The sequence below is a fragment of the Zosterops lateralis genome (genome assembly GCF_965231275.1).
Source record: "Zosterops lateralis genome assembly, chromosome: 29".
Lineage (NCBI taxonomy): Eukaryota > Metazoa > Chordata > Aves > Passeriformes > Zosteropidae > Zosterops > Zosterops lateralis.
Window position 1 is genome coordinate 1,295,688 of NC_139789.1, and position 23,446 is coordinate 1,319,133.

The 23,446-nt window shown below is 57.5% G+C and overlaps 2 protein-coding genes across 2 annotated transcripts; both read right to left on the reverse strand.

Moving 5' to 3' along the window:
- Positions 1-632: 632 nt before the first annotated feature.
- ATP8B3 (ATPase phospholipid transporting 8B3) lies at positions 633-11,224 on the reverse strand (the record flags this gene model as incomplete). Its single annotated transcript, XM_083880178.1, has 17 exons — positions 633-970; positions 1,776-1,906; positions 2,144-2,282; positions 2,489-2,728; positions 3,069-3,152; positions 3,689-3,912; positions 4,363-4,630; positions 5,057-5,195; positions 5,597-5,672; positions 6,261-6,372; positions 6,669-6,833; positions 7,196-7,308; positions 7,734-7,922; positions 8,569-8,725; positions 9,075-9,109; positions 10,382-10,590; positions 11,214-11,224. The coding sequence occupies 17 exons, from the start codon at positions 11,222-11,224 to the stop codon at positions 734-736; spliced, it is 2,529 nt and encodes an 842-aa protein (XP_083736304.1). The 3' UTR covers positions 633-733.
- A 2,689-nt stretch (positions 11,225-13,913) lies between these two features.
- Positions 13,914-22,609, reverse strand: LOC310920304 (phospholipid-transporting ATPase IK-like; the record flags this gene model as incomplete). Its single annotated transcript, XM_083880179.1, has 8 exons — positions 13,914-14,063; positions 15,099-15,160; positions 15,583-15,681; positions 16,629-16,742; positions 17,407-17,498; positions 18,041-18,115; positions 21,965-22,226; positions 22,592-22,609. 8 exons carry the CDS (start codon positions 22,607-22,609, stop codon positions 13,946-13,948), a joined length of 840 nt encoding a protein of 279 aa, XP_083736305.1. The 3' UTR covers positions 13,914-13,945.
- Between the last annotated feature and the right edge of the window lie 837 nt (positions 22,610-23,446).

Here is a 23,446-nt window from a genome sequence, read left to right on the forward strand (position 1 = left end):
ACTGCCTCTCCAGAAATAAGGGGATATTTTGAAGTTACACTGCTCAAGTCTGAGCGACCTGGGCTGGTGGAGGTGACCCTGCCCATGGCAGAGGGTGGGATGAGATGAGCCTTAAGGTCCCACCCAAACCACTCCAGGATTCTGTGAGCTGTTCTGTGACAGAAAAACCACAGGACTGACACCAGCCCTTGATGGAGAACACAAAACAAGGCTCTTCATGCAGCCACTGCAGCTCAGGCCCCGGTGGGTGGGAATGAGCAGGGGTGAGGGGCTGCACCCTCCCCCAGCCCCACTGCTGCTCCCCATCGGGACATTTAATTAATCCAGAGCTGGATTAATGACTCTGGGTCAGCAGCACTGCTTTTGTGTGTCCTGCCTGGGTGGGATGAGCCTCGCACAAAAGGAATCCCCGGCTCGGAGGGCTCGGCAGAGGGAAGGGGTCTGGCTGCCAGCCAGGGGGTCACAGGCGAGGGGCCATGGTCAGCAGCTGTCACAGCTCCACAGCTCTGCAATGGGCACCCAGCCTGGGGGTCATGGAGCCACTGCAGGGCTCGGCTCAGGGCTCACACTCGCAGCAGAAGCCCCCCAGGCCGGGCCAGCCCCTTTGCAACCGCAGGGGCTGCGAATCCACCAGGTGAGATGAAAGGTGGCCCCGGAAAGGAGGGAAGCAGCCAGGTGTGCGCCCTGCTGCTCCCGCCCTGTCCCTGCAGGGTGAGGCTGATGGCTGGGGCAGCTACACCGAGGGGCAGTGAAGGTAGGACACAGCCGGGGTCCCCTCGGGGCTCAGGGGCCCCGGGGCGGTGCCGTGGGTGGCCCTGGCACGCAGACTGTCCCCGCGGGTGATGAGGCCGGCGTAGCCCGGCTGGTGGGAGAAGGCGTAGCTGGAGCGGCGGCGGAAGGAGCCGCGGGGGACATGGGATCGCAGCTCCACCGGGGGCTCCGGGTCCCGCTTGGCCTTCAGGTGGATCTTCTGCAAGGACATGTGGTGATCAGGGCTGGGGACATCTCCCAGGAGAGCCCCCACCCGAAGGGGGGACATGAAGGGAGTGTAGGGGCACCTCCACTAGGGCATGGTTTGGCTCCCAGCTCTACAATGACCTGATTTTCCATGGGGATGAGGAGTGTGGGGATTCTCCGGAGGATCTGCAAAGCTCATGGAGCTCTGGAGCACAGTGCCAACCCCTGCTCCCACACGGGCTGTGAACAACCCCCAGGCAATCCCTCAGCCCAAGGTGGGACACACGGTAAGCACAGGGACACCCTTCACCAGGACAGGGTTTGGATCCCAGCTCCACCATGATCTCCTTTTCCATGATGGGATGAGGGATGTAGGGAGTGTCCCAGGGGGCTGCAAAGCTCACAAGGCTCTGGAGCACAATCTCAACCCTTGCTTCCACCTGGGACTCTTTTGAAGGTGGGGGTGAGCTCCACCAAGGCTGGGGTGGCACTGGGACCTGCACCCAGACACTCCTGGGGGTCCTGGGGGACAATTCCTGCAACCAAAAGCAGACCCTCTCCAAGAGCTGGATCAGATCTCTTGGCTCAGGCTCCCCTGCAGGGCCATGGAACAATTTTGGGAGAGGCCCCTGGAGTCAGAGTTGGTGCCAGTGTCATGAAGGACCACCATGAATGGGACCACCAAGGAGAGGTGACATGTCCCAGCACTACAGTCCAGGCTTCCCTGGGGAGCCTCCCCTTGCCATCCATCACAAATCCCAGACACCAACACTGGTGGGAAGCAGGACCTGCCCCTGCCAGGCCCCCCCAGCCCTCACCTGCTGGGTGGTGGCTCTGCCCAGGATGGCACGGAAGGCACGGACAGTGAGCGAGGGGAGGCTGCTGACCACCAGGGACAGCAGGACCACCAGCAGGACATAGGGGTCGGTCAGCGCATTCCAGCTGGCAGCTGTCAACACAGAGGTGATAATTTGGGAAGGTGCAGAAGGAACAAGTGCTGGGGGAAAGGCCCTCAGCCAGGAAGGTGCTGAGGCATCTAAAGAAGAGATGGCATCTAAACTGGAGTTATGAGTCAAGACAGCAATTCAAGAAGTGGTGGCAAGGAGAAGATTTACAGGGTGGGAAACAGCTCCTAGCAGTGAGGCCAAGGAAGGGAACGGCTATGAGGATCCCCAGGGCACCTCACCTGGGAAGCGGAAGATGGCAGGGGCTATCCTGAAGGCATCAGCACTTTGGGTCAGGAAGGAGAAGAGGCAGAAGAGGAGCAGGCTGGCTGTGACCATCAGGAAGGACAACACTGTCCAGTACTGAGTGTCCAGGACAATCTGTGGGGACAAGGGCAGAGTGGGCAGAGCACACAGTTTCATGAGGGCCGTGGTGACCCTCTTCCATTCAGCTGCTTTGTCCAAATTCCTCCTCCATCTCAGGGAGATCATCCCCCAGCCATAAAGCCACTGGGGATAGCGCCAGAGCCCAGGGACCCTAAAGATCTGCTGTGGGGCAGGATGAGGAAGAGCAGATCAATGCTCACCTCCACAAGGACTGACAGCAACGCTGACAGGGCCACTGTGACAGAGAAGGACTCGTAGTCACCCATGGCCTTGGTGCCAACACGGTCCTCAAAGGCCCAGAGCGCGATGTAGAAGCTGATGAGGGAGGTGCCCACCCCGTGCAGGAAGGTGACACCAAAAACACGGTAATTGAAGAGCTCATCCTGCTGCCCCACCATGTAGAGCTCAGGGAATTCCAGGCTCTTCTTGGCACTTACATCCTGCCGGGAGAGAATTCCAGAGAGAATGCAGGGACTGGGAGAGAGAATCCCAGAGGGGATGCAGGGATTGGGGGAGCAGGATGGGGCTCCCCCACCCCACACACCCGCTGGGACAGCTGCAGTGGGTCCCTCTGGCCAGTGGCTCTGGGGTGACTGGGGACAGGCACCCCAGGACTGAGGGTGAGGTCCAAATGCTCACTGAGCTGGTGGCACCCCAGGACTGAGGGTGAGCTGCCAATGTCCTGGCACAAAGGGCTGTGGAGATGGGTGCAGTGACTGCTGGGCTGATTCCCACCTGCTGAGGGTGGCACAGGGCTGGGTGAGCCCAGGGAAGCCATACCTGCTCCAAAAGGCCCACGGACAGCACGGGGTAGGCAGTGTAGAAAATATTGTAGAGTGCAATGAACCAGCCCTCATACAGAGGCTAGAAGGGAACAGGGAGAAGCTGTGAGCTTGGAGATGCTTTGGAAAGACTCACAAAGGATGTCCAGGCCCCAGATCCAAACATGGAAATCCCCTTGGACTTGCCCCATCCTCTGCATCAGCCCCACATTGTCTGTGGAGTCATGCTGCAGACAGAGGTGGGGCTGGAGTTCCACATGTTGTTAGTCAAGTGATGGTGGCCTTTGGGATCAAAGCTCCCATTTTGGAAGAAACCAGCTTAATGCACATGGGATCCTGCATCTGTCCAAGACTGAACTACAGCTCACTGAGAGATCCCAAGTTTCCCCAGGGTGCTTTCCCAATCCAGACAGGTAAAAAGCAGGTAACTGGTGCAGATAACCAGCTCAGTCAGGCAAACACAAGAAATTGGACAGGGTGAGGGAGAGAAGGGGACCAAGGTGGTGATGTGGACATGTGTCCTCCAGGCACAATCCCTGCAGGGGATCCTGAGCAGGGGGAGTTATAACTCTGGAGTGAAGACCTGCACAGGATGGATGTGACCCCTGCAGCCCTCACCTGGGCCGTGAATCCGCTGTGGAAAGCGAACCACACCTGGGCCAGGAGGCCAGCAAAGGTCTTGTAGAAGAAGTATCGTAGGAACTTGCAGACACGCAGGTAATTCCAGCGGCCGTGGACAAGCAGCAGGCGCTGCAGGAAGGAGAACTGGGCCAGGGCGTAGTCACTGCACTGCACGGCCTGCAGCCCCTCCAGCCCGCTGATGCCCACCCCGATGTCCGCGGCTGTGGGGGGCAAATGCACACGGGGAGATTTGAGGGAAGCTTTGGGGGGAGCTGATTTCCCCGTGGGTCATCCCCAGGAATGTGAATCCAGGAGTGACAGACAAGGAACAAGCCTCCTGTATCCCATGTCCTGGATATTCCAGAGCACAGCCCTGTGTCTGGGCTGCTGGGTGGGGCAGGGATGGCTCTGCCAGCTGCCCACCTTGGGTTTGAAGGTTCATCAAGGTTCATCCCAGATGCCAAAAGCACGTGGGCCACCCTGCCCTTGTCTCAGGCTGCTCCCTGTCCTGTGCCTCTCACTCCCCTCCAAGCACAGCAATGTGGGGAACAGGTTTGGGGCTTCCCTTCCCAGTTCCTCACCCCAAAGGGGAGGGTGAGGTGGTGGAGATGACAAATGGGGCACCACCATCACCAGTGGGACACATCAACCTCCCCCTGCCCAAGCCTCACTTTTGATCATGTTGACATCATTGGCCCCGTCTCCGATGGCCAAGGTGATAGCCTTCTTGTGCTTCTTCACCAGCTGCACCATCAGGGCTTTCTGCTTGGGGGTCACCCTGCAGCAGATGACAGCCTGGCAGCTGGTGGCCAGATCCACAAAGGCCTTCTCCACCAGACCTCCCTGGTCCTGTGAGGCCTCGGCCGCATCACAGCACAGCCACCGCCATGGCCACCCCTTCTTCTCCTTCAGCACCTCTCCTGTGTGCAGGATTTTGTCCTTGGGGGAGAGCACAGGTGGCTGGGACCTCACCCATAGCCCTCAGAGCCCTCAGCTCCTCAGCATTGCTCTTAAATGCCCCAAAAGGGTGACTCTGGTGTTCTCCAAGCTCATCCCAGAGCAGGTGCTGTGACCATGAGCCCAGTATGTCCCAGTATGACCACAAGAGCTTGTGGTCACGCCCCAGCCTGTGTCACCCCAGAACACTGGGCAGCTTTGGTCAAAGCCCCCCAATACCAAATGCTCCATGCAAGGTTGTTCTCCTCTCCACCCTTCATCCCCCAGCCCCAATGGGCTTTTCCCACCTTTTGGGCAGGAGCAGCACCATGTCCTAACACGTGCTGGTGACACCCAGGACTCTGATACCACCAGGGTAGGAACAACCATCAGGCAGGAGCAGAGAACAGCACCCAGGTGCCACCTTACCAGGAAGTCCCCACTGATGATGATGGCTCTCTTGTGGCACAGAGCTTCTGGGTGCTGCTGGGAGAGGTGATGGCTGCACGGGGTGTCCCCACTGCCACTGAGGTTGTTGTTGCTGTCCCAGTAAGCCTGGAGGATCTCACTGTGGGAGGAAGAGGGGTTGGACATGAGCTGGGGACACTGGGAATGCTGGTGAGACCTACAGTGGGCCTTGGTCATTTCAAAGCTAGGGAGATGGGACCTGGTGGGAACAGGAGGAACAAAGAAGAGGTTCATTGATTTCAGAAATCAGCCTGGTTTAGAGGCTGGAAGGAAGCTTAAACCCTTACTGGTCAAAGCCTGCCAAGGAAGAGTATGGGGTGGGAGAAGAAACAGGTGGGAAGGCCTGGCAAAGCATCAGATGAAGACCATGAACATCCAGGCTGGCACAGGGAAGGAGAAGCACCTCTGGCTGAGCTGAACTCTGCCCAACCTGCCCCAGTTCCTCTGCCCTAGAGTGTCCTCAGCAGGGACAGCAGTGTCCTGAGCCAGGACATTCCTCACCTGACCTCCTTCTCCTCCAAGATCTCCATGTCGTCTGTCAGCAGCCTGCAGGCGTAGCCGATGTTCATTGCAGTCTCTGCAACACCCAGCTGTCAATGGTCCCCCAGCCCAGGGCAGCCCCCAGCCCGTGGCTTCAAGTGCCCTTGGTGGGCAGCAGCTCCTTCCCCTGCCTCAGTTTCCCCTGGCAGGTGGGATGTGCTGCTGCTATTGGAGAGTAAAGGGAACAGCAAGACCAGTTCCTGCCCACTGTCAGTGGCCCTTCTCCTCTCCGGTCCTGGTTGGGGGAGAAGCTGAAATGTGTTGGTGTGGACCTGATATTTCTGTGTCTGAGAGATTTTAGCCTGCTAGCAGTTGCTAACTTTTTCCCAAGGAAAAATTTCTCAAGAAAGTTTCTTCTCAAAACAATCTTTGCAATATCCTTTCTCAAAACAATGTTTCTCCAGGCAGTGTTTTGCTGTTTCTCTGGATTAACCAATGGGATTAGAGAGGTGTCGTTCCTATTCCCCAACCATGTTAAGTCTGTATGGGAATACCTTATAAAACGTAGTAAGAATTAGAAAATAAAGCCTTCTTTTTCTATGCTCTTTGCTTTCTGAAATATTTGGAATCTTTCTTTTTTGTCCTACAGTGACATGTTGGGGGATCTGGGAGTGCCTCCACTGACCTTGTTTGTCTCCTGTCAGCACCCACACTTTGATGTTGCCCAGTTTCAGCAGCTGGATGGTCTCGGGGACTCCCTCTTGCAGCTTGTCCTCGATGGCTGTGGCCCCGAGCAGCTGGAGGGGGGTGATGGGGTGTCATGGCACGGGGCAGGGCAGGACATGGAGGTGGGAATCACCCCTGGATCCAACCAGCAGCCTTTGCTGGGGTAGACACAACCTGACAGCTACAGCTTGACACCCCAGTGTCCAGTGACATGTCACCAAGTCACCCCTTGGGGAAAACCCCACCTCTCCTCCCACCTGGGGAATCAGTGTTGGGTTGGACACTGCTCCTCACTCTGGAGAGCCAACCCCCCCATGTCTGCCCTCTGGGGCACAGACAGCTCCTCCTGACTCCAGCCCCATCCCACCTGCAGGTTCTGCTCCATCTCCTCGTAGAGCCTGTCCAGCTCCTGGGCACGGTCCTGCAGCAGCACTGCGGCCTCATGGTGCCTCCGACTCCAGGCGCGGAACTCGGCCTCGCTCACCTCCCTGCTGGCCACGCACAGCGTCCTCAGCGTCTCCTCTGCAAAGCGCTGCAGGAAGGAGACATCAGGACTCTCCTCCCTCCCCAGGATCACTCTCACAGCACCAGGGCATCACCCCAGGCCAGCCATGGGCAGAGCCAGAGACATTCCAGGACCTGGGAGTCTCCCTCTGACTCCCTTCTCCCATCCTACAGCCTTGGATGCAGCTGGTCCATGCAGAACACCACAGGTGGATTCCATACCCTCTCACCCCCTGTCCCACATGCAGGTGAGGCTCCTAGAGCAGAAGGCAGAACCAAAATCCTTAAGGCAGAGGGAGGAAGAGCAGCAGGGCACTGACTGCAGGACACCCAGCCGAAAGCCAGCAGGAGGGGAGCAGTCCTGTCACCCCGGGTTGGTGTGGGACTCACATCCAGGGCCCTCTCCGTGAGGGTCTCCTTGGACCCTCGCCTCCGCAGCCGCTCCAGGATGACGGTGTCAGCACCCTTGGTGTAGAGCCGGATGGTGCCCTGGGGGTCTCGCACTGGCACAGAGGGGAAGGACACCTTAGGTCCCCTCAGAGATGGCTCCTGTCCATCACTATCCCTGCACAGTGGCCACACTGGCCCGTGCTGGCCCCCAGAAGGCACCACAGGGCTCAGCGGTGCTTTTCTGTCTGTGGCCATGGGAAGCACAGGAATGTCCCCAGATCTGCACCACCACAGGGCAGAATCAGGCCTCAGGGACTCTCAGTTCCTCACACAACTCCTCTGAGCCCTGGATTTACTTCTTCTCTCTTGGCTGCTCAAACCCTTCTCAGCTGCCTTGACCAAGGTGAACAAACCCACAGGGATGACCAGGATGACCCTTAGGAACCCAGTGCCAGCTGTGGCCACCTGCAGCCACTCCAGTGCCATCTCTCATAGGGCTGAGCACAGAAGGGACCCTGGGACAGCCCACCCCGCTCACCCAGGACAGACATCCTCTTGCGGTCACTGTTGAAGTCCAGCATGGCCAGCACCTTGTACGTCCTGGTCCTGCCCAGCTCCCTGATGGTGATGCTGTCCTGTGTCCGGGCCAGGAAGACGTAGCCCAAGTTCCTGGCTGCCAACACCAGCGCTTCCTCATCTGGGGAGGCTGCCTGGTAAACCAGCTGGTCTGCAGGAGAGAAGCAGGGATTACACAGAGACTCCCAGCCAAACCACACTGCCCTGTTCTTGCTCAGCAGTAGCTGTGACACCCTGAAGCCTGAGCTACCAGGCTGGAGAAACTCAGTCCCAGAGGGGGACTTGGGACAAGGGCCTGGGGTCACAGGACAAGGGGGCATGGCTTCCCACTGCTAGAGGACAGGGATACATGGGATATTGGGAAGAAATTGTTCCCGGGGAGGGTGGGGAGGCTGTGGCACAGGAGGGTGCCCAGAGCAGCTGTGGCTGCCCCTGGATCCCTGGAAGAGTCCAAGGTCAGGTTGGACAGGGCTTGGAGCAGGCTGGGATAGTTGGGACACCTTAACCCAAAAGTGTCTCTGCCATGGCAGGGATGGAACTGGATGAGTTTTGACGTCCCTCCCAAGCCCAACCATTCTGGGATCCTATGATCCCTTTTGCTCAGGCAGGATTATCCCCCTTGTGCTTCAATTCTCACCCATGAGCTTTAAAACACCCCCAAACACAAACCCATGACACAGTGACAGTGGCACGACCTGTCCCCAGGCTCTCACACTCCCTGCTCCCCACAGCTGAGCTTTGCTGGCGTCACCAAACCCCACTATGGCCCCACAGCCCCGAGGGGCAGCTCAACCCACCGCCCCTGTCCTCCACCATGATGGTGTGGCAGAGGGCCAGCAGCCTCAGGAACTCCCTCAGCACTGGGTCATTGTCCCTCTGGGCGGCTTCCAGCAGCGTCACATCGCAAACATCCAACTTCTGCTCCCCAGGGTGCTGCCAGGTCAGCCCCGAGCCCTGCAGGAGGTACAGGCAGGATGCAGGGCTCTGTGTCCCCAGGAACACCAGGGATGTGACACAGTGGCACTCTGCTGGCACAGAGGCCGAGCCCTGCACTGCCCACACCGAGGGGGTGAGTGTAAAACAGCTGGGAATGAAACAACCCTAAAAATCTGAACTGCATCATTTTATAACCCCCATTCCCCTGTCCTGAAGGCAGCTGAGGGAGGGGCAAACTCGCCAGGCCCCTCTGGGAGCCTGGACCCTGTTGGGAACCAGCTGAGCTCCTCAGCAGCAGGCTGTGCCTGGTGTCACCAGTGTCACCAGTGACAGCCCCGGGGCACGTGGGAGGGGGGGACTTACGCACCGGTGGCTGTTTGTTCTCATGGCTTGTGCCTGGACCTGCCAAAATAAAAATAATCCAGTTAATAGAGGGCTGGCAGGGGGCTTGGAGCAGCTTCTCTGGAGTGACTCGTGCTCCTGCTGGCTGAAAAAACAGCAAAAAGGCACCAGTTCAGCATCTGCTCAGTGTCAGACTCCACTGGGATATCCAGGCCTCAATTTTTTGGCTTTTTTTTCAGATTTTTACCATTATTTTAATGTTAAAAATTCAGGTCTACTTTCAGCTGCATTTCCTGGGAGATTCTGCATTTGGCCAAAGACTGCTGGGATTAGGGAGATGCTGCTCCACAGAGGTGGAATGTGCTGCACCAGGCAGGGAAAATTTGGCTTGTTTCTGCCTAAAAGCTTTGCTAGGTATTTTTTGCCCTCCTTTTTGCTTTTATCACTGTGCATTTGTCTAAAGCACATGATACTTATCTCAAGAAAACATGGCCTCATGTTAAAGTTTGGGTCTGCCCTGCTCATTAAATTTCACTAATTAAGCATCATGATTGCTCCTAAAATGAGCAAGAGCTGGAGTAAGCACAGCAATGAGAAGAGGAAGGACTCAGCAATTTTCAAGCTTTTACAGGGAAGACCAAGCAGATTCATTAAAAATAATAAATTTTTAAATGTAAAAAAATGGTTAAAAAAAAAAAAAACCACAAACAGACAAATAAAATTAATTTAAAAAAAAAAAAAAAAAAGAGAGAACAATTACATATGTTCACTCTAATTAAACAACTTAAGGACAATGATAATTTCCTCGCCTCCTCCATAGGTCACCTGAAAGCCTCAAAGTCCCCAGAGTTGGCAACCACGCTGGAGATTCCCTAGAAAATGATGAAAGGAAGAAAAGCAACATCTCCTTTTTGTCTACAAGACCTTAAAACAAGTCCATGGGCTCTCCTGGGCCCTCTCCCGTTTCTCCTCTGTCTGGGCCAGCATCAGCTCACGATTCCAGGCAGGATCCAGCTCACCCACACTGTGTTTGGAGTAGCTGCCCCAGGCTCCTACCCCAGGCTCCCTTTTTTATCAGGGAAAACTTTGCTGATCTCAGCTGAGTTTGGGCCATGAAACCTCTCCCATGTAGGAGGCTGGACTGTGCCCTGACTCCGTGTGCTGGGAACACCAGACCAGTGGGACCTCAGGTGTGGTGGCCCCTGAAATGTGGGGGGTGAGGACAAGGAGAGTTCCTACAGCACCACCAACACCAACCCACCTCAGAAGGGGTGGAAAGAACCAGCTCCAGGCTCATCTGAGCCCCTACAAATTTATCCCAACCTGGGTTACCATAGATGGTCCCGTTGACGCAGCATTTCTTGAAGCTCATGATGTTCTGTGTCAGGGTGCCCGTCTTGTCTGAGAAGATGTACTCGATCTGGCCCAGCTGGTCATTGAGGCTGGTGCTCCTGGCCTCAGCTGGGATGTCCTTGGCACCATAATACATCTCCAGATCCCAGTTGATAAAACAACTGTTCACCAGGTAGATGAATTCAAACCTAGGGAGTCCAGAAGGAGATGGTGTTCCTCACAACCCAGGGGCACTGGGGACCTGACACAGGGAGGAAAGGCAGGGGGAGGTCCCCACCTGGCCAGGCTTCCAAAAAGCTCATTACCCACTGGGTCCCCTCTGGAATTCTGTCCCTTAGTGACCAAGCTCACAGATCTGGAGGTCCAATGAAGGGCCCAAAAGTTTGGAAGCAGCTTTTTCCAACATAAATTGTGATTGTTGCCTGCACAGAGCAGCTGTGCCCTTCTCCTCCCCCACCCTGCTGCTGTCCATAGCAATCCCAGGAATATCTCAGATCCTGCTCCCAGGGAGCTGCACCTTCCTCAGAGCCATCCTCAGCCTGCCCACGATTCCCAACAGCAGCCCAGGGCTTGGATCCCTGTTCTGCTTTTCCCCTGGGAAAATCTCAGAGGACATCCTTGGTGTTTTTAGAATACACACCCCATCCACCCCTCCCCTCTCACTGCTAAAGGAGCCCCTAGGAATGACATGGGCAACACCCTGGCCCTCAGTGCAGCCTCATTTTGGGGCTGTTACCCAAGTTCCAGGTGAGGGGTGAGGACAGGGGGTGGGTGCCCAGCCCTGAGCCCTGCCAAGCTCCGTGGTCCTTACGTTATGTACATGGACATGGGAATGATGACGCTCAGCAAGATGGTGAAACCCCAGAAGTTGAGGAAGGCCTGCTGGGCAGGGCTTGTGTGCTTGTACAGGGCAGCCAGGTATCCATGCTTCTCCTGGAATGTCCTGGCCCAGAACCCAGAGGCCACAGCGAGGCCCAGGGACGTCACCAACAGCATCAGGAAGATCTGGGGTGGGAAGCCAGCATGAGAATGTCCCAAGATGAGAAAGTCCCAGGATCACAGAGTCCACCAGACTCTTCTCTAGAAGGCTACAGAAAGACCTCGAGCCCCCTGCAGAGCTTAAAGGGGCTCCAGAAGAGCTGGAGAGGGACTGGGGACAAGGGATGGAGGGACAGGACACAGGGAATGGCTTCCCACTGCCAGAGGGCAGGGCTGGATGGGAGATTGGGAAGGAATTGTTGGCTGTGAGGTGGGGAGGCCCTGGCACAGGGCCCCTGTGCCCCTGGATCCCTGGCAGTGTCCAAGGCCAGGCTGGACAGGCTTGGAGGAACCTGGGATAGTGGCAGGTGTTCCTGCCCATGGCAAGGGGTGGCACTGGATGGGCTTTAAGGTCTCTCTCAACCCAAACCAGTCTGGGATTCCCCAATTCTCTGAATATGTTAAACCCAACATATTTTGGGCCAAATATTGCAAGATGAGGAAAAGCAGCACCACCCAAGCAGGAGGCCTCTCATGAGGAGCCCTGTGAGGCACCTCAGGAGCAGGGCAGAGGTGTTTGCACCACACCCACCATGATCACCAGCCGATCCATCAGGTGGTCCAGCTTGGTTTTCTTCTGCTTGATCTTTCCACAGTTCCTCATGATTTTGGAATCAAACCCTGGGCAAGAAACATTTCCAAAGTAAAAATGCAAGTCCCCAGAAGGTTCACCTGCTGGTCAGTGAGGCTGCTTCCCTCCACAGTGACACTTCCCCTCCCCTGAAGAGCCCAGAGGGGACCCTCCCTCTATCAGTGTCCATCGAGCCGTGGCTGCACATTCCAAAATGTGATGCTCAAGCAGCTCTCACCCCACAGCTCCCCATGGCCCAGCCCTGAGCTGCACTAGGTGGGCTGGATGTGGGATGAGTTGCAGCTGGGAGATAACCCGGGACTAGGAGAGGTTTGGTACCACCTCCCCTCCCACCAGCGACCCCAACACCACCAGGACACACCGCGGCAGCTCCTCCGCCTTGCGCCAGCTGGGAACGGCACCTGCCGCTGCTGGAAGCGCTCGGGCAGCTTAAAATCCCCGTGATGCCGGGGGATGCTCGCCCTCCCCGGCCCGGGCAGGGACACTCGCCTGCGTAGAGCACCAAGCCGTGGCAGAGGGCGGTGTTGCGGACGCGGCAGCCCCGCAGCAGGATCCGCTCGCTGTCCAGGGCGTGGGCGCGGCCCCGCCAGCGCAGGGTGCCCGTGAAGGTGTGCATGCGGCTGTTGGGCTCCTCGCACGTCACTCGCCCTGCACGGGAAGGTCAGGGGACAGAGAGACCCTCCCTCTCCTCTCATGCCCACGTGTCCCCCCCAAAGAGGGAGGTCGGGGCCTCTCGGGGAGTTTCGGGGTTTGTGTCTAGGTGGGATTTGGATGGCTCAGGTTAAGGCCGATAGAGGTGCTGGGAGGTTGGTCAGTGCAGGAACATTGTTGGGCTGTGAACAGGAGAAGGTACAAACACAACCCCCTTCATCCCCAAGGCCTTGGAGAGGGGAATTCTGCACCCTGTGGAGGAGCAGCAGGGGCTGAGCTCAGTTTTGGAAACCAAGAGCTTGGTACCAGTAGGAAAATCAAGATCCAGGGAAGGGGGAAGGTGCACAGCCCTGATGGATTCATTGCAGAAATGATGGGAAGAGCCTCCCCACGAGGCCTTTGTCTTCCAGCCTCTTGTTGGACTGATGGGGCCAGGAGATTAGAGAATTCCCAAGGATGAATCCATCCCACCCCAGTGGGATTGGCCACATCGCCCTCACCCAGCAGACTCACCATCAAAGGCAGCCATGCTCTCCTCGCTCCCCAGCTCCTGGTGGGTGACCAGAAGGGCCTGTCTGAACTTCAGGTTTGTTTCCCTGTGAGCAGGAGCCAGGGAAAGGAAAATAAAACAACTCTGTGGGGTGACAGAGCTGTTCATCCTCCTGTCGGGCCCATGGGATAGAGACAGACATTAATTATCAGGTAATTACACAAGTGGTGGCAGTGAAATGCCAGACAGGGACCTGTGATGCTACACGTGGAGCACTTGTGCAGGATGAGCCCTGGCCCAGGGACCCTGCCATTAAATCATCCTGCATAGGGAGGGGGCAGGATGGGCTGGGAAGGAGCTGGGAGATGGAGACACTGGCCTGAGGTCACTAGGTGCTCTGGAACCCTCACCAGAGCCTTTGGACTCCCATTTTCAAAATCTGTGGGTCAAATCTGCATTTCTGGGGTGTCTGCAGGTTTGGGTTTTGGAGGATCCAAAAACATCCTGTGGTTTCCCTGAACCCTCCCAGCACTGGTGGGACCCCAAGACCAGGGTCTCTGGCCTCTGTCCCTGTCCACCCATGGCCAGAGGGGTCCCTGTCCCTGTCCCTGTCCCTGTCCCTGTCCCTGTCCCTGTCCCTGTCCCTGTCCTCACCCATCAATGTCAGCGGTCTCCACATAGCACAGGCTGCTGGGCTCGGAGCTGCACAGCAGGAGCAGGTCAGCCTTGAGGAACAAAAAAAGGAGGAGAGAGCACCTGGATGAGCCCCCGGTCACCGATTCCCCCCAGGGCATGGCCAGCTCCGGGCACCCCTCACCGGGACGACGCTGTCCTTGTGCAGCCGCACGATGTCCCCAACGCAGATGTCACGCCACTTCTGCCAGCGGAACCTGCGGGGGTTCAGGGTGCTGCCTTTAGTTTGAGCTTTCATGTATTTCAGATTCTGTGCTGCCCAGGGGTGTGATTCTGAGCCTCACATTCAGTGTCACTCAGCTCTCTTCACAGAGCAGGGAGACAAAACAAATGCTTTTCCTGCTGGAGACCAAGGGCAACTTTCAACCCCAAAAGCACAAACAAGGGTGGCTGAAGGGAGGAACAAGGAGGGTGGGACCTCACAACTTGAAGCTGTAATTGGACAATTAAACCCCAATATGCAAATGGACCAAAACTTAGTGTAAGACCGCATGACTGGTCAGCCATTTTGTGACCATTCTTAGTCCACCCTGGGTGTAGCCCTGGTCAGGCTCTTGTACTACCAACGTAGTACCCTAAAGGCCTTTCAATAAATACCTACTTTATTCTCTACCTTTTAGCCCAGATTCCCTGCTCTCAGAGGTCCAGTCCAGTCTCTGTTTCAGGTCAGCCTTCCCAAGGCATCAAGGGGACAACTTTTTGTCCCTGCAGACGAGTGGGACTGGGGATTATGGGGGTTTCAGCCTGTGCCTGTCCCAAATTCCTGGAGGATTTGGGCCTCCAGATTCTTGTGGCGCCTCCAGAGGGCTGAGCACGGAGGGTGGCACAGGACCCATGTGTCACATCCATGTCCCTGTACCTACAGGTGACAGGGACTTTCAGCACCCTAACCACAGGTGGGAAAAGCTCATCTTTCCCTGGAGCAGTGCTGAGCAGGGACACGACTCTGTGGGTTGGATTTGATGACCTGGAAGAATTCTGCAGCCAAGGAAAGCCTCCCCCAGCACATCACAGCGAACTGGGGCTTTTTAAAACCAGCTGCCCATGACTGGAACACGACCAATCCTACAGAAGGACCTGTAGAACATTTTGGGAGGTGAAAGGAGCTTGCAGAGCCCAGGACAATCCCACCAAACCCCTTCTCAGCTGCTCAAGGACTCTCAGCACTTCAGCTGCTCCATTGTTCCACAAGGGTGTGGAAAACACGGGCACAGCCCCCCAGAGCCCCTCACCTGTTCCCAGCCAGGATTTCACAGGGTCTGCTGTTGATGTTCCTGTCACTGCGGTGCCGGCCCTGCACACAGGAGAGACAGAGAGGCCAAACCATGGGCACAGGCCATGCCAGCTTGTCCTGTCCCACAAAAACAACCCCTTGATGCCACCACCTCCCTCCTCAGCCCCAGAGCTGTGTTCTGAGCCATGGGAAGACAGGTTCTGATGAATAAAGAGGCTGAATTCCCCTCAGGTACTTCTGGAGACCAACCTGGCACTACAGCCCAAGGCTGTATTAAAGATGGCAGAAATGGGGTTTAGACCCCAAGAAAAGTAGCCAGGGCATCACATCTTTCCCAGGGGAAAATATAGCCAAATGTGGATGTGGTGGAGTAGATGATACCTCAGGACTGATGGATGGCAGCAGCTCCTGAGCTCCTCAGTTCAGCTCACAGCAAAGGGCCCCTCCCTGCCAGTGTCCCCAGGGCCACCCCCCTCACTCACAATGTCATCGATGAGGTCTCGCAGCCCTCGGATGATAAGGAGGCAGCTCAGGGGGAACAGCAGAGTGTACCAGGGCAGTGTGGAGATCTCAGGGAAAGTCTGGAGAAGGAGAATTTTACACCAGTGACACAACTCCTGTCCCACCTTGGGACACTTGAGGTGGCTGAGTGACTCCCTCACTCCCAAGCCAGGGCCCAAGGGTGGCAGGAACCAATCTCAGAATCATCAAATCAATCTCTGTTACAGACACCTCTTTTCATGGGTTTCCACCTCTTTCTGAGGTGTGAAATGCTCCTGGGTCTCTGACTTTGGGGGGATGAATTTTTGTTTTGGTGTGGTCAGTGTGAGCTTTGCCTATATGCGAACCAAAGCCATTTTATAGAATCAAGGAACGATTTGGATTGGAAAGGACCTCAAAGCCCATCCAGTGCCACCCCCCACTATAGCCAGGGTCATCTTCCACTGTCCCAGGCTGCTCCAAACCCTGTTCAGCCTGGCCCTGGACACTGCCAGGGATCCAGGGGCAGCCACAGCTGCTCTGGGCACCCTGTGCCAGGGCCTGCCACCCTCACAGCCAACAATTCCTTCCCAATATCCCATCTAAACCTGCCCTCTGGCAGTGGGAAGCCATTCCCTGTGTCCTGTCCCTCCATCCCTTGTTCCCAGTCCCTCTCCAGCTCTCCTGGAGCCCCTTTAGGCCCTGGAAGGGGCTCTGAGCTCTCCCTGGAGCCTTCTCTTCTCCAGGTGAACACCCCCAGCTCTCCCAGCCTGTCCCCAGAGCAGAGGGGCTGCAGCCCTTGAAGCAGCTCTGTGGCCTCCTCTGGACTGGCTCCAGCAGCTCCACGTCCTCCTGATGTTGGGACGGTTTAATTTAAATTAGCCACATTTAGGTCAAACCACTCAGAGTTCCCAAAAGACACCAAACACCACGGAAAAGCCGCGTCCTGGGAAACCTTTTAGCCCGGACTCCATGCTCTGAGCTCCGGAGAAACCTCCTTGGGCAGAGCCCTGGCACACACCCGGTGCTCCCATGGTGCCCACCCCACCTGGAGGAGGATGACGAAGACGAAGTAGATGTTGGCCATACGGTGGAACTGCTCGTAGAGGTTCAGGGGCAGGAAGGTGAGCAGGTTGTACTTGGCTGTCCTGATGGCATTGCCCTGCAGGGGACAGGGGGTCACAGCCACTGCCAGGGCAGCCCTAGGAAAGCAGGGCCCTGCTCTGCAAATGTCCAAATATCTGGTGTTCTTAAGATTTCTCACAGCACAAGAGGTGCCTTAAAAAATTATCAAAGCCAGAAGGGAAAAGAAGAAATTATCAGATCCAAGGGCCGTATAAAAATGAGAACAAAACCATTTGCTTGTGAGTTTGTTCCCCATGTGGGCCATTCAACAAGAGTTGGACTCTTGGATTCTTGTGGGTCTCTTCCAACTCAGAATATTCTGTGATTCTGACTGTGATCTAAAGCCCAGCTCACTGGCCTCGATGTTATTTCACTAAAGAATAAAATAAAATAAAATAAAATAAAATAAAATAAAATAAAATAAAATAAATCTGGTTTTGGTCACTCAACACATTTTGAAAAATCTTTCTCTGGATTAGACCACCAGACTAAAAAATCTCCACACAGCTCTGCTCCTTCTCCAACAGCTCTAGGGGGCACCAGGTGGGGAGGGAGCAGCACTTCTCCTCCCTGGGGATTGTGTTCGTGACCCTCCACCCTGCTGAAGACCCTTCTGGAGCATCTCTGCTGTGTCTCCACAGCCACCAGTGGCTCAGGGAGAAGGGGCTGGGGAAGGGAAGCCCAGGGCCATCCTGGCTCACCGAGTATTTCCTCTTGCTCAGGCAGAAGGCAGATTTCTTCTTGAACTGCCTGTGGTAGCTGCGGTCATTGGCCCTCACCTCCCAGGTGAAAGCTGCAAAAGCAAGTGGACAAATGGACATCCAGCAGTTCCCATGGGAGCCAGGCCAGGCACCAGCCTGCACCTCCAGGGCACCAGGAGCAGTGATGGTCACTGCTGGAGTGGCTTTCCAAGGGCACAGGGACCTGGAGAGCTGGGGAGGGGCTGGGTCTCAGGGTCAGTGACAGAGGACACCAGAACATTCCAGAGCTGCAAGAGTGCTGCCCACATCTCCCCCCGAGCCTCAGGGCCACCCCTTGGGCTCAGGGTTTGGTTCACAGCTCAGGTTTGGTGCTCAGGCCACGGGCAGGAGGAGCCCCAGTCTTTACTGCTCCAGGCAGTGTCATTTCTCTCCCAGTTCCATTTTTGCCATCCCAGTGCAGACCCTGCCAAACAGGAACTTCCCAGTCCTGCTCCCAACACCTGCCCCAGCTGACAGTCCCTCCTCACCCCAAATCTTCTTCCTCCCCATTTCACAACCATGTCCCACATTCCACTTCCTCATAAAGTGTCTGAAAGGAGGGAAAATCCCCAAACCACACCCACTGCACACTGACCTGGCAACTGCTGCTTCCCACGTGGGCAGCCTGCGGCTGGGTCCTGTTCAGCCATGCTGCCACCACTGCCAGGACCTGGGGACAAGAACAACCACAGACACCTGAAACCCTGAGCAATGACAGTGTGATCCCGCTGGGATGCTCCAGCTTCCCAAGGCTCCAGGGCAGGACACCCTATGAGAGGGACATTCAGCCCAGCTGCCTGTGACAACTCAAAGACATTTTTGCCCTCTGGGAAAGTTATTGGAAATCATTTGAAGTCATTGGTGAGGAATTGGAGCTCTCCCTGTCCTGCCATCCCACCCGAGCTCCCATCGTGCTGGGACAGCAGCCACCTTCATCAATGACAAGATTTCCCTCACGCTTGGTGGCTCTGTGACCTTCCTGCAGGGATGGTAGGGAAGATTAATTAACGTTTGTGAAGCGCCTTGTGATCCTCACATGAAAGGAGGCAGTGAGGGATAAAGCATTAATTACCTTATTATTAAATAATCCCACCAGAAGTCACTCCCTGCCGTTATTTCTTATCTCACTCCTTTGATCACTTTTTTCCATTCTTTAACCCAAAGTATCAACTTCTCTCCTGCTCCTCGTGGGTATTGGTTTGTCCCAACACACCTCCCAGATGCCACTGGCTGGGCATCCCTCCTCATTCCAGGTCATCTCATCCCAGGTCAGAGACCCAAACACCAACAGCACCTCAGCCCCTGCAGCCAAGAGCTTGCCCAGAAAAAGCTTCAATCCACAAAATCCTTCTTTACCACCCAGCACTTGGTGCTGTCCCTGTCCTTGGATCCTAAATGACACCCCTGAGCTCAGCACACACAATCCCAGAATGGTTTGGGCTGGGGGGAACCTTAGAGCTCATCCTGTTCCACCCCCTGCCATGGGCAGGGACACCTTCCACTGTCCCAAGCTGCTCCAAGCCCCCCGCCCCCAGCCTAGCCTTGGACACTACCAGGGATCCAGGGGCAGCCACAGCTGCTCTGGGCAAATTTAGCCCCAAATGTTGCTTTCTTTGTCTTCACAGCATGGCTGAGAAGGAGGGAAGGGTTTCAGGGAGCTGCTGGGGGTGGTGGGACACTCCTGCTACACCCCAAAGCTCCCACTCCCCTTTGTCCCAGGTAAGGGGGAGCAGGAAGAACAGGTGGATACCTGGAGGGATGAGATCTCTTCTACACAGAAAGCCCACAGGAGTGCCCCAGCCTGGCTGTGACCACTTAGTTTAGGCAAAACAGGGTTGGCACAGAGAAATGCAAATCTCCCACCTGTGTGACCCCCTTGTCCTTGTCCCAGGGTGCTGCCAGCTGGGGACACCTTTCCCTGCAAACAGACAGGGCTGGGTCTGATTGCAGAGGGACAAAGGAGGGGACAAAGGAGGGACACCAAATCCCTCCATCTCCTGCTCCTGGCAAGCACATTGCCCTCTCTCCTCCCACCAGAGGGATGGGCTCCTCTGGGGTAGGGATATGGGGGATCTCCTCAGAGACCATAAACAGGCCAAGGGATACAGGCCCAGGGGCAGCTGCTCCACAAGGAAAGTCCAACAGGAGACAAGATGAACCTCAGGGTATCCAGGATGGAGAAAACTGAGTCACCTGCTCACAAACCCTGATCCCATCCCTGCAAGTGTCCAAGGCCAGGCTGGATGGGGCCTGGAGCAGCCTGGGATGGTGGAAGGTGTCCCTGCCCATGGCAGGGGGTGGAATAGGATGAGCTCTAAGGTCCAACCCAACCCATTCTAAGATCCCAACCATGGGCAACCAGGGCAGGGTCAGGGATGGCAGCTGGGATGAGCCCTGAGCCTCAGCTGAGCTCCTGATGAAGAAATCCAGATTTGGGCTTAGGAAGTCCAGAGTCAGGATTGCAAAGGGGACAGAGGGTGAGACAGCCCATCCATTGGGACAAGACAGCTCCAAGGGTCCACAGCAAGGCCCAGGAGTGTGGCCAAGCTGCAGCCAGACCCACCTTGGGAGCTTGGTCTAGAACTGAGCCCTGGCTGAGCTTCCTGAGCCCAGGGTAATGGGCGAGGGGCCCCAGGGGGCTGCTCAGGGCCAGTAACCCTGGCTGTGCCCTCGGGGCTCTGATCAGTGGCTCAAAGCATCCTCTGCCCTCACTCCTCACTCCAGGACACGGATATTGGGGGTGACGCTGACAGTGAGAGATTCCAAGGTGTTTTCCTGGGCTTGCTGCTTCCAGACCAGTGACCTGAGTGACCTGTCCTGAGTCTCAACAAGACACACTGGAACCTCTGGCTTTATTTGTGGTTATCCTGGTCCCCTCCTGCTCAGGATCAGGCCTGAAGCTGCTGATCCATCATGTCCCCACTGTGTCTGCATCTCTGAGCCCCATTGTGCCCAGTCAGGATCACCATTACCCCCAGCCAGGCTCCACTCAGCAGCTCCAAAGCATCCCTGCTCTCAAAGGTGCCAAACAAAAGCACGGCTGGCTGAGCACCTGCAGCTGGCACAGGCAGGACACTCCATGGGGCTGAGTGTCCTGCAAAGGCAGCCGGGAATGCTGCCTCTTGCCAGGGCCTGGAGCAAGGCGAAAGGGGAAAAAAAGGTGATTCAAAGGACTGCAAAAATATTTTCGAGGAGGTATCCGAGAAACCTCCGTTCCAAGAAAGCTCTTGACAAACCTCACTCATCACCTCAGTAATTAGAGATAAAAAGTGCACTTTGGGGAGGCGGGAACAGGCTGGAAGGTGGTGCCAGGGCTCCCTGCCAGCCCCAGCCATACGGGGGGACAGCCTGGACAGCCAAACCCTGCTCTGGCCCCAGCCCGGAGCTCTCTGGGGGGGCAGGGGGGGCTGGCGATGGCCAAAGGCACAGGACACCCTGCGACCACTGCCCCACACCTCAGCGAGCCCAGCAGTGAATTCTTAACCCCCGGGATGTCCCCCCAAACCAACACCTGGGGTGACCCAGCCGGCCCCGCAGGGAACGTCCCATGCCCGAGGGCTCCAGTGTAAAGAGTCCCCGCGGGGCTGCCGGATGCTAAAAAACCCCAAAGCAGAACTTTCTCACCCCAAACATGCAATTCTGGGCTGTTAGAGGTTTGCACGGCTGGACAGAAGTCAGATTTAAAGAGGGCCGGGCACGGCGCCACCCGGGTTTGGCCCAGGGTGGTGAAACACGCGGAGATTTATGTCCCTGATTTATGTCCCGGCTGATCCGACCGCTGCCACGGGAATTCTGTGGAGGTTTTGTTCCTGAAATCACCGGCTCAGCGCCGAGCTCTCCTCAGTGCAGGAACTGGTGTGAGGGTGCTGGGCTCCCTGGGAGCCGGCACGGGCAGTGCCCACAGCTGGGGGTTCCCGGTCCCCTCTGTGCCCCTTCCCACGCAGGGACCGGCGGGGACAGGACCGGCCCGGCCCGTGTCCCCTTCCCGGGGCTGGCACACGGTCCGTAACCCCTCCCGTGGGTCCGTAACCCCTCCTGCTGTTGTGTCCCTGTTGATCCCAGTGGGTCCCAGAGCCACCCCGGGGACACCAACCCCGCTCCGGCATCGCTCCCGGGCCAGCCCGTGTCACCCACCACGACAGGCGACAGTGACAGCGGCCCGGGGGGGGTGGGTGTCCCCTCCCGTCCCCGGCACGCCGGAAACGCCCCCGCGCTCCGGCCGGGTGGATCATCAAAGCCTCTCGAGGGTTGTTTCCCCAGGACGTGCCCGAGCCATGAGTTTCCCTCCGCTCGCCCTATTTTCCAGCCGCTCGGATGTGGTTTCAGGTGCCATCCCCAAACTCTGCTCCGCACGCGGCATCCCGGGCAGCACCGGCCGAGGGCTGCCCTGCCCTGTCCTGGGGACAGGAGCAGCTCCCCGGGACCCCAAGGACCTGCCAGCCGTGTCCCCCCCCGCGCGCCCCCGCTGTCCCAGGCGCGGTGAGTGGCTGTCACCTCGCTCCCCTCGGGGTCCCCGTACCTGCACCGATGCCCGGCTCAGCCCCGGGCAGTGTCGCGCTGCCGCCACCTCCGCCGGGAGGGCACTGCCGCCACCCGCCCTGCCCCACGCGGGGCCGTGGGGACAGCCCATGCCACACCTCCGCGGGGACCTGCCCGCCCCCCTCCGGCCCCTCCTGCCCCCGGCCGGGCCCCCGCTCCCCTCCCCTGCCCGGCGTTATTGGCTCGGTTCCACCCAAGCCGAGCTGCCGCCGCAGGAGCCGTTCCCGGGGGACCCGTCCGGGCTCCGGGACACGGGGACGCGGTCAGGATGTCCCTGTCACCATCCCAGGGGAGACCCGGGTGGCCCCAGACTGGATCCCAGGGCGGGGTGGGCACGGGGCAGGTTTGGGCAGCCCCGGGGCTGGGCCGGTCCCCCCAGAGCCCCCCGGGGGGCGGCGGCAGCTCGCGGGGGTCGGGCCGTGCCTTGGGGACCGGGGAAGGCGGGAAAGGGGACGGCGAGGAGGAGGAGGCCGAAGGCACAAAGGAGCAGCTCCGGGCAGTGCCAGCACCGGGACTGCGAGCCCAGCTGGGGACAGAGGCCACCTCGTTAGTGACGGCAGCTAATGAGGCCGGAGCCTGCTGTCCACCCCGCACTCATCCTGCATACCCGCAGTGGTCCCGTCATCGCCGTCATTAGTTAATTACTGCCTGCAATTAACCGCAGAGACCCGGAGGCGATCACCCAGCGCCAGCCGCACGGTCCGTAAAGCATTTACTGCACAGCCGGGAGCGGCTCCTGCCAGCTCCTGAACGGTGCCTGCTGTGTCCCTGTGTCCCCGTGTCCCCTTACGTGTCCCCACACGTGTCCCCATGTCCCTATACATGTCCCCATGTCCGCATGTATGTCTTTGTGTTCTCCTTAGTGTACCCAGGCCCCCACACAAGTCACAGCATCCCTACGTCCCCATACAAGTCCCCTGGGCCTGTGTCCCCATACATGTCCTCACATCCCCCTGTTCCCACACCTGTCCTCATGTCCCTGTGTCCCCATGTCCCTGCACATGTCCCCACATGTGTCCCGATGTCCCCATACGTATCTCCACGTTCCTCTATGTGTCCCCATGTTCCCACTCTGGGTGACACTGGCAGGATCTGACCTGCAGTGGGGACAGATTTGGGCACATTCCCACCCTGAGGTCACTCCCCAGCTCTCGCCAAAGAGGGAGAAACCTCTCCCAGGCTTTGCCTCAGGGGCTGGTGCTGAGCCAAAGGGCCGAGCTGTTGTTCATTGTCCCGCAGGGCTGGTGGCAGTGGCACAGGTTTGAAACAAAGCTCGGGGGGGTCCAGCCCCAGGGGAGAGGTCCGGGCACAGCGAGCAGGGCGGGAGGTTTGGGTTTGAAGGTCTGAGCTGGGGCCAGGGGTGAGAGAGGGCAGAGGCCACAGCGGGGCCGGGTGGGGAGTCACGGAACCGGCACTGGTTGGGGTTGGAAGGGACTTAAAGCCCAATTCATTCCATCCCCGG